Source organism: Maniola jurtina, chromosome 5 (assembly GCF_905333055.1).
Source record: "Maniola jurtina chromosome 5, ilManJurt1.1, whole genome shotgun sequence".
Classification (NCBI taxonomy): Eukaryota; Metazoa; Arthropoda; class Insecta; order Lepidoptera; family Nymphalidae; genus Maniola; species Maniola jurtina.
Genome location: NC_060033.1, coordinates 14,485,979 through 14,496,352, shown reverse-complemented (window position 1 = coordinate 14,496,352; position 10,374 = coordinate 14,485,979). Strand labels below are relative to the sequence as shown.

The 10,374-nt window shown below is 39.0% G+C and overlaps 1 protein-coding gene across 1 annotated transcript; it reads left to right on the top strand.

Moving 5' to 3' along the window:
- The first annotated feature begins 1,155 nt into the window (after nucleotides 1-1,155).
- LOC123865807 (myrosinase 1-like) lies at nucleotides 1,156-10,374 on the top strand. The gene is made up of 11 exons (XM_045907042.1): nucleotides 1,156-1,268; nucleotides 1,755-1,870; nucleotides 2,850-2,997; nucleotides 3,388-3,554; nucleotides 4,206-4,466; nucleotides 5,575-5,663; nucleotides 6,974-7,121; nucleotides 8,148-8,311; nucleotides 8,790-8,942; nucleotides 9,458-9,549; nucleotides 10,140-10,374. Exons 1-11 carry the CDS (start codon nucleotides 1,237-1,239, stop codon nucleotides 10,372-10,374), a joined length of 1,605 nt encoding a protein of 534 aa, XP_045762998.1. The 5' UTR covers nucleotides 1,156-1,236.

The window sequence follows — 10,374 nt, the reverse complement described above, 5'->3', positions numbered from 1 at the left end:
GTGAAAGATATACTTACCTATACAACGTGTTTTGTCAATAGATGGTCGTAAAACCGCAAATCGCAAAAATGCTGTAACGTGTTTTGTCAATCATATTTAAGTACTTATAACATGAAAAAAAATCTTATCTCTGGTTATCTATGGGTTAAGTGGTGATAGCCTAATGGATAAGACGTCAACTTCCTATTTGGGGAATCGTGGGTTCGGTCCCTCGCATGCACCTCTAAGTTTTCGGAGGACCTACGTAATCAACCAAGTATTACCTACTAACAGCGAAGGGAAACATCGTGAGGATATACTGCATGTCTTAGAGTTCTCCATAATGTTCTTAATCCACACTGTCATCATGGTGGACTATGGGGGCCAAACCCCTTATATTCGTGTTCGACAGCAGACTTCACACACCTTTGAAAACTTATGCAAAACGCTCTGGCATGCAGATTTCTTTCACCGTTAAAGCTGAATGACCATATTTTAGGGTTTCGTACCCGAACGCTGCCAACGGGATCCTATTACTAAGCTTCCACTGTCCGTCCGACCGTACATCCGTTGATCCGTCTGCCCGTCAGTCGTTAGCAGACTATATCTTGTGAACCGAGGTAAAGTAGGGTTGGTGTGTCTATTCAAATTCAAATGAAAATGTTTTCATTCAATTACTTTTACAAGTACTTTCGAATCGTCAAAAGCATCTAGTTCAGAATGCCCTTCCTACCAAGAATAACCAGCAAGAAACTCAGCGGTTGCTCCTTTCAAAGATTTGATATTGCTATAACATATTGCCGCTATAATATAACAAAAAATAATATAATTATTTTATTTCTCTATTTCTACTTGATTATAGTTAATATGACATTTGACCATTGATTTGCATATTGTTATAAGATTTGTGAATTTAAAGTAATTATGTGCATTAATTCTGACAGGCCGACAGACATATACTAATTAACTCCAATAAACTTGTAGACCTCGTTTTGATAAGTCAACATTTAACAATCGAATAAATAAGTTGATACCGAAGTCCCTTATTGATACTGATATAATATAGTTCGAATTGTATCTTTTCATTGGAAAATCTTGCTTGGGGTGGACTTGGCTAGTTAAATAACCTTAATGAAACTTGCTCTCCTTTTAACCCAAGTTATATTGCAAAAATTATTGAAAATTGTAAAAGTAATGTTAACTTACTTAACTGTTATTGTCTTTTTATCGTGCGATCTTTGAAGAAATATTAATGTAATGTGTGCGATGTCGTACGTTACTTTACTTAGGTAAGTAACTGTGTTTTTTTATTCAAAACTTGCAATTTTTAGTTATTTAGCTCGATAAAATTTTTAGTTTATAGATTCGATAAGATAGGAATTATACCTAAACTAGCTGATGCTCGCGACTTCGTCCGCGTGGATTTACGTTTTTCAAAATTCCACGGGGACTCTTTTATTTTCCAGGATAAAAAGTAGTCTTTATGTTAATCCAGGGTATAATCTATCTCCATTCCAAATTTCAGCCAAATCCGTTCAGTAGTTTTTGCGTGATTGAGTAACAAACATCCAAACATCCACCCTTTCACATTTATTTATAATATTAATATGTAGGATTAGGATTATGATGACACGTGTTTTAACGGTGAAGGTGATGAGGAAGCATCTGTATGCCGGCCGGAATTTTTCTAAATCGTTGTTATTATAATGTAATGTTAAGTAGGTAGGTAGTCGTTACATTTAAAATAATTAGGCACATATTTTACTTATTTCTAGTATAATCGGACTACTGTTGAGAGCGAGCTGGTGTCTAGACCTAAAATTTCCTCCAGGGTTCCAATTTGGGGCAGCCACCTCGGCTTACCAAGTAGAAGGTGCTTGGAACGCCAGTGGTAAGAAAATAACCCCAACAAAAAAAAACCGGCCAAGTGCGGGTCAGACTCACGAACTGAGGGTTCCGTACTCGGGTATTTTTCCAACATTTCGCACGATAAATCCAAAACTATTATAAATAAAAGTAAATAAAAATCTGTTTTAGAATGTACACGTAAAGCCCTTTCATATGATACCCCACTTGGTATAATTATCTTATTTGAAAATTGAAACATATTTAATTATTTTTTTTAACGATGTGACCACAAATTCGCGGTTTTCAGATTTATTCCTGTACTTGTGCTATAAGACCTACCTACCTGCCAAATTTCATGATTCTAGGTTAACGGGAGGTTTCTTGACAGACACGACGGATAGACAGACAACAAAGTGATCCTATAAGGGTTCCGTTTTTCCTTTTGAGGTACGGAACCCTAAAAATACTAAGAGAGCAGAATCTTGGACACTAAGGAAGCCCCTATGTTGACTATTAATTCCATTGTAAAGTTGTTATTGTTATTTATTTTGTACTAGAAAGTTGTAACAATAAAGAGAAGAAGAAAGTGGACAAGGCAGCACTTATCTCTATAAGTAAAAATAGTAAAGTTATTTTTAGTCAAAATATTTGTGGTGATACTGTACCTACTATGATGATGAACCTACTATAATAATTATTATAAAGTATGAGAAAATGTATCTGTCTGTCTATCTATCTGTTAATCTATCTAATAATCCTATTTTAACAAAAGGTACACAGATAGCTGGCATGAAAACAGACATCTTTCTTTTTGACGATTCGAAAGAACTTGTAAAAGTCTAATTGAATAAAAACATTTTGAATTTGAATTTGAATTTGAATTTATGGTCGTACTTATTCCTCATTGCTGAGGGTTCGCCGATCTGTTGCTCTATTGCGGCGTAATTAAAGGATAAACCTAGTTAAGAATACTCCTACTTAGAGAAATCTCTCGACTCAGATACAAATGTTGATTTCTGTAGATAAAGGTGCAAGCATATGGGATGCTGCGCTACACAAGGACCCGAGCATAGTCGTCGATGGCAGCAACGGCGACGTCGCCTGCGACTCCTACCACCAGTGGAGGACGGATGTTCAGATGGCCCACGATTTGGGGCTGCATTTCTACCGGTAACTTGTCCAAAAGCTTTCAATTTCCTCATGGTATCTTTATCTATTAGCTAATGCCCATGACATCGCCGGAGGGATTTAATTTTTTAAAAATTGATCAAGTAGGAGTCGGATTCGCACACGAAGGGTTCCGTACCACCATATAAGAAAAGAGCGACCCACCCCGGCTTGTAAAGAGGTAAAGTTTGTAAGTTTGTTTGTAGGAAGTAATCCCTGGAACTACTGAACCGATTTTGAAAATTCTTTTAGCAGTAGAAAGCTATTTATTCCTGAGTAACATAGGCTATAATATTTTATTTTCAAAACATTAGAGATCCCTGCGCAGCTATCCGTGCAAAGCAGGAGCGGGTCGCTAGCTTATAAAAACAAAAAAAATATATCTTTTTCCAGATTTTCCGTATCCTGGAGCAGATTATTACCGACAGGCTTTCCAAACAGAATAAGCAAAGAGGGAGCAAAGTATTACAACGAGTTGATCGACGGCCTCCTGAAGAAAGGGGTGCAGCCTGTCATAACACTGTACCATTTTGATCTTCCGCAAAGCATACAAAATCTAGGTAAGTAAATAATTTTTCTATTGTGAGGTAGGCTTGCGCTCGACGACAATTGTCAACGTCGTGTGACGTCACACGCTAGTAAACAAGTTCACAGTTGTTCACACAATCTGAACCTAAATTCAGAATACATAATAGTTGACCTAAGTGAACTTGTTTACTACGGATTACGGTTCCCTCAGTGCGCTAGTCTGACTCACACTTGACCGGTTTTTAGGGTTCCGTACCTCAATAGGAAAAACGGAACCCTTATAGGATCACTTTAATGTCTGTCTGTCTGTCTGTCTGTCCGTCCGTCGTGTCTTTCAAGAAACCTATAGGGTACTTTCCGTTGACCTAGAATCATAAAATTTGGTAGGTAGGTAGGTCTTATAGCACAAGTACAGGAATAAATCTGAAAAAAGCATATTTATGGTTACATAATTAAAAAATTAAAATGTGTTTCAATTTTCAAAGTAAGATAACTATACCAAGTGGGGTATCATATGAAAGGGCTTTACTTGTACATTCTAAAACAGATATTTATTTATTTTTATGCATAATAGTTTTTGATTTATCGTGTAAAATGTTGGAAAAAATACCCGAATACGGAACCCTCTGTGCGCGAGTTTGACTCGAACTTGGCCGGTTTTTTATTCGTGTTCCCTCCCACAGGTGGCTGGGCAAACCCGCTCATAGCAGATTGGTTCGCAGACTATGCTCGCGTGGTCTTCACCCTCTACGCTGACCGGGTCAAGACCTGGATAACTATCAACGAGCCGCTGGCAATCTGTGACCTTGTGTACAACTCGGGTTTCTTTGTCCCTATGGTACTGGAACCAGAACTTGGACTTTTCATTTGCAATAAGAACGTGTTATTGGCTCACGCTAAAGCGTGGAGGATTTATGATGAGGCGTTTAAGCCAAAATATCATGGTAATTACCTATCTAGATTATTAACCCCCGACCCAAAAAGAGGGGTGTTATAAATTTGACGTGTGTATCTGTGTTTCTGTGTATCTGTGTATCTGTCTGTGGCATCGTAGCGCCTAAACGAATGAACCGATTTTAATTTAGTTTTTTTTTGTTTGAAAGGTAGCTTGATCGAGAGTGTTCTTAGCTATAATCTAAAAAAATTGGTTCAGCCGTTTAAAAGTTATCAGCTCTTTTCTAGTTTTCTTGTAAGTATTAGTTTTGGAAGTATTGACGCGCAGTGGAAAGCGCTGAATGTCTTATTAGTGGCAGGTCCCGGGTTGACTTCCTGCAGGGGTTTGGAATTTTATAGCTAAGTCTCTTGTAGGACTTCATCGGTGTTGGCGTTTGATGGCGTGTGTGCGGTGCCTTTTTGGAGTGTTTTTTGGTGATAGTCGTGATAGTGGTCGGTTTTTGTGTTTCGCTGGTGTTTTTTGGGTAGTGGAACTGACTGGGAAGCACTCTAGAGGGGTGCCGCGCGTGTGTCGGCGAGCGCCGGCACAGACGAAGACCATACTTGTATAGCTTCCCTAACTTGTAAATAACTACAAACTTGACATTGGCTGATCAGTGTAAAGCCAGACGAGAGAAGAAAACAAAATCTCTTGTATAGTCTGGTGGAAGGTATAGCTTCGTAGAAACCATAGGGATATGGGTTTAATAAAAACTGCCATACCTCTTCACAGTCAGTTAGTCCGCTTCCATCTTAGACTGCATCATCATTTAGGTACCGCCTAGCGAGATAGTAGTCGAGCGCTAACGTGTAAAGGAAAAAAACTAGTTTGAAAATCCTAAAGAAATTCAGGTTTGTACACATAGCTATTATATTTGAATATAATTATTAATTTAAATATTAATTACTAGAGGATGCCCGCGGCTTCGCCCGCGTGGATTTCGGTTTTTAAAAATCCCGCAGAAACTCTTTGATTTTCCGGGATAAAAAGTAGCCTATGTCCTTCCCCGGGATGTAGCCCATGTCTGTACCAAATTTCATCAAAATCGGTTCAGCGGTTGGGCCGTGAGAACATAGCACACTTTCGCATTTATAATATTAGTATGGATTATATTTCAGGTAAACTGTCAATAGCCAACAATCCTGAATGGCTGGAACCAGCTTCAGAGAAAGATGAGCATCTGACCGAACTAGCGCGGGAATTCGGAGTAAGCTGCAGTTTCATAATAAACTAGCTGATGCCCGCGACTTCGTTCGCGTGGATGTAGGTTTTTTAAAATTCCCGTGGGAACTCTTTGATTTTCCGGAATAAAAAGTAGCCTATGTGCTAATCCAGGGTATAATGTATCTCCATTCTAAATTTCAGCCCAATCCGTCCATTAGTTTTTGCGTGAAGGAGTAAGTAACTAACATACACACACACACACACACACACACACACACACACACACACACACACACACACACACACACACACACACACACACACATACAAACTTTCTCCTTTATAATATTAGTGTGATCAAATAGTCGAGAATAGGGATGACGTCTAGTCAAATTGGCGATTTTTTATCAAACGTTAAAACTTTCGCGTTGCAAGAAATCCTGGATGAAATTCACAGATGTGACGTCACAGATTAATTGACGTACTTTTTTAGTTAAATTGATAATTTAAAATGGTTAGCAAGCTTCAAACTAACAGCGGACGTGGATTTTACGAATTTTGGAAGACCTTCTATTTAATAATTCTTATCACACTAATATTATAAAGACGAAAGTTTGTGTGTATGTGTGTGTGTGTGTATGTATGTGTGTTAGGTACTCCTTCACGCAAAAACTACTAGACGGATTTGGCTGTGGAATGGAGATAGATAATATCCTGGATTAGCACATAGGCTACTTTTTATCCCGGAAAATCAAAGAATTCCCACGGGATTTCGAAAAATCTAAATCCACGCGGGCGAAGTCGCGAGCATCGGCTAGTTAGAAATAAATTATTCTTGACATAGGCATCATCCCAATTCTCTGCTCTTTGAATCAATCATTACTCATGATCGATAGAATTGACATTGCGGAACCCATCGTCTATAATGTACTTGTTGTACTCACCTGTACTTTTTTTTTAAAGAATATTAGCTATGTTAATCACGACTAATTTTCTTTTACACTTTCCCTAAGCGTAAAGCTTGTTCTAGGAATGGTCTTATTCTAGGGTTCCAACCAAAGTGCAACAGAGGGATTTGAACCGCTGACCTTTCCGATTTCAGTCCGCTATTATTTTATTCAGATACAAATTAGCTCTTGACTGCAGTCTCACCTGATGGTAAATGATGATACAGTCTAAGATGGAAGCGGGCTAACCTGGAAGAGGTATGGCAGTTTTTATTCATACCCATTTGGTTTCGATTTGGCGGCATGGTTTTACCGTTATGGTGGTATCTAGCCACGGCCGAAGCCTCCCACCTGAGAACCGTTTAGCTATTGAGGCGTACTTTAAACCTTTATTTCTTAATTTAAGGCTGGACGTTACTCAGATCCAATTTACTCCACGGAAGGTGGCTGGCCGCCCTCTATAGAGAAAATAATGGCAGAATACAGTAAAAAGCAAGGCTTTCCTTATTCAAGGTTACCACCGTTCACTAAAGAAGAGAAAAAACTTATTCAAGGTGGGTAATGGGTATATCTTCTTCATCTTCTCCTAATCTAATCTAACTAAATCTAAATAATTATATACTTAAAAGGAAAAGCTGACTGACTGACTGATCAACGCTCAGTTCAAACTACTGGGCTAAAAGACTTGCAGTTAGTTATTATGACGTCGATATCCCCTAACAAAGGATTTTTGAAAATTAAAACCCTAAGGGGTAAAATAGGCGTTTGATATTTGTGCAGTTCACGTGGACGAAGTTGCGGGCATAAGCTAGTCATTCATATTTTTAAGTCAAAAGTAGAGTAGTGGAGCTTCTAAATAGAAGCTGCTATCCGAATCGCTAGTCGATCGCAAAATCCTGAATTAATTTTCCGCAATTTCGTACAGCAAAAAAAAACACAATAGTCAAATTATTTTGTTTTTAACCCCCGACCCAAAAAGAGGGGTGTTATAAGTTTGACGTGTGTATCTGTGTGTCTGTGTATCTGTGTATCTGTGTATCTGTCTGTGGCATCGTAGCGCCTAAACGAATGAACCGATTTTAATTATTATTTTTTTGTTTGAAAGGTGGCTTGATCGAGAGTGTTCTTAGCTATAATCCAAAAAAATTGGTGCAGCCGTTTAAGAGTTATCAGCTCTTTTCTAGTTTTCTTGTATAAAAGAAGGTTACATAACCGTTAGGTTCATAATATTATGTCAATTGACAAATGTCAAGCTGTCAAGATGGACGTTGCCTAGATACATAATATTTATTTGAAAATGATGTTTTGGAAAACTCAGATACTTTGGATCGTAGGCGCGGAATGTTACGTCGGGGGTGTTATAAATTTTTAATTTACACTTGTTAACTTAATAGGTAGGCATGCGCTTAACTGCAATCGCAATCAATAATGGCGATGATGTAGCCTGAGGTGGAGCTTGCCTAGAAGGTATCCTATTCACTATCCTATCTTCCCCCACCTCCCTCCTCGTCTACCCTCACCTCCCCCTCATGTACCCCACCTCCTCCTGGCATCCCCCATCTCTAATCATCATCTTGCAGGTACCTACGATTTCTACAGCCTGAATCACTACACTACCCGTCTAGTCAGAGCCGCTCATCCGGATGAGGCACCAGGAGTCTGGTACATGTCCGGATCAAAGGAGCTCAATGCTGTGTTCGAGGCTGACCCACAGTGGCCGCATGCCGACTGGGACTATTTAGCGGTAAGAATATAATATAATTGGAAACATCAGTTACGCCTCGGATATACCTGTTTGGTTTTTAAAGGTTTACTTACTGTTTTGACGGCCCCCCTGGCGAAGTGGTAAGCGCTTTGGTCTCATTAGTGAGAGTTCCCGGGTTCGGTTCCCGGCAGGGGTTTGGAATTTCTGAATTTCTGGTCTGGCCTGGTGGGAAGCTTCGGCCGTGGCTAGTTACCACCCTGCTGGCAAAGCCGTGCCGCCAGGTGATTTAGCTTTCCAGTTCAGTTCAAGTGCGTGGGCACCTTTATACCCCTTCTAGGTATAGCAATTTTAGTAATTAATAATTAAATAGCACGTTCTTTAACGGTGAAAGAAAACAATCTCACCTGGCCTAGTTTAAAATAAATAAAGTGCACTCACGAATTTTTCTTTGTCCTTTTGGCACCAAGGGCTGAGGGATGTCGTGCAAAGTCGAGGCAAAAATTATTATTGATTTCAGATAGTGCCCCAAGGCATTCGGCATCAAATCAATTGGCTAAAGGAGCGTTATAATAACGTAAGCATTCTCATCACAGAGAACGGGTACGCGGCCCGCAAATCGGATTTGTATGATGCAGAACGTATTGTCTACATACGAGATTACTTGAAAGAGGTAAGGGTTAATAAATCATTGGAAATCTTAAATTACAGAGAAATGGAGATTGTGGAGAATAATTTACAGACTAGGTACATTCATTTGCCCTTTCTAAGGTTAAGAACTTTAGAACGCACTTTACTCAACTGACTTTACTCAAGCACTGTTAAAACGAGACCGCGTTATATTGCTGGCATAAAGTCTCGTTTTCAGTGAAACTAAGGTTGAAATCTATAAAATTACTTTGACTTTGTTTCGGTTCATTCAGCCCCACCTGCGACACAACACTGACTTCGAGTGGCTTATTTACGGAACGTTCGTTAACCTCTAGCGTCAGTCAGACGTTTTATTTGCAATATATTACGAACTTTAAAAAAAAGACAGGATTACTTTAATTTCTTTGTCATATAGTTTTTTTAATGGTATCTTATCAGTTATAATCAATCGACGTATAATCGTTTTTGCTAGCGTTCTGGTTTCAACCTGTAATTTTTACGTCAGCTATGAATTAATATTTTTTTTTTCTATTTCAGGTATTGCTGGCTATAAAGGAAGATGGTGCTAATGTAATCGGTTACTCAGCGTGGTCTCTCATGGACAACTTCGAATGGGCGTTCGGATATACGTAAGTATATGCGGGAGCAGTGTGATGGGCTCGACCGTAGCAATAGGAAAATTTTCCTTCGAGCGGGTGTCATACTCGGGACTTAGCTGGCCCCGAGATTGAATCCTAGACCCCCGAATAGGAAGCCAAATTCTTAATTAACCGCTAGGTTACGACTAGGTTAGGTAATTTTTTATCAAAAAAAAAGATCTATGTTTCCTACAACAACTTCCCTGTATCTCCTACTAGCTGACGCCCGCGACTTCGTCCGCGTGGATTTAGGTTTTTGAAATCCCGTGGGAACTCTTTGATTTTCCGGGATAAAAAGTAGCCTATGTTCTAATCCAGGATATCATCTATCTCCATTCTGAATATCAGCGAAATCCGTTTAGTGGTTTTTGCGTGAAGGAATAACAAACATACACACACATACAAACTTTCGCCTTTATAATATTAGTGTGATGGTTTACAATTTACCCAAAAAATCCCAGTTAAAAACACAGTATAACTTCTCTCCGTGGATAGAGTATATCTAAGTACAGTAGAGATCGTTAGACGCATTCATCTAAAAAAATGTTAAGTTATTTTGACAATTTTTTATTTTATTTCAGCCTGAAGTACGGCCTGTACTCTGTGGATTTCTCGGACCCTATGCGCAAGCGCACCCCGCGCGCCTCTGCACTCTACTATGCGAACATCATCAAAGATCACTCTCTTGACGTCCCTGACTCTTCACACCAATTCCAGTACTTGAAAAGAGAGGAAAGTCCAAACAGTACTCCAACGAATAAGTGTCAATGTATACTACTGCTTACTGTGTTTAGTTTAGGGTATTTTTTATTATGA

What these genes read in the sequence shown, in the direction of transcription:
- LOC123865807 (XM_045907042.1), top strand. Translation starts at nt 1,237, where the DNA reads ATGTGTGCGATGTCGTACGTTACTTTACTTAG. An exon ending in TCGTACGTTACTTTACTTAG is followed by an intron (nt 1,269 to 1,754) that starts GTAAGTAACTGT and finishes ACTTATTTCTAG; the next exon opens with TATAATCGGACTACTGTTGA. An exon ending in GCAAAGCATACAAAATCTAG is followed by an intron (nt 3,555 to 4,205) that starts GTAAGTAAATAA and finishes TCCCTCCCACAG; the next exon opens with GTGGCTGGGCAAACCCGCTC.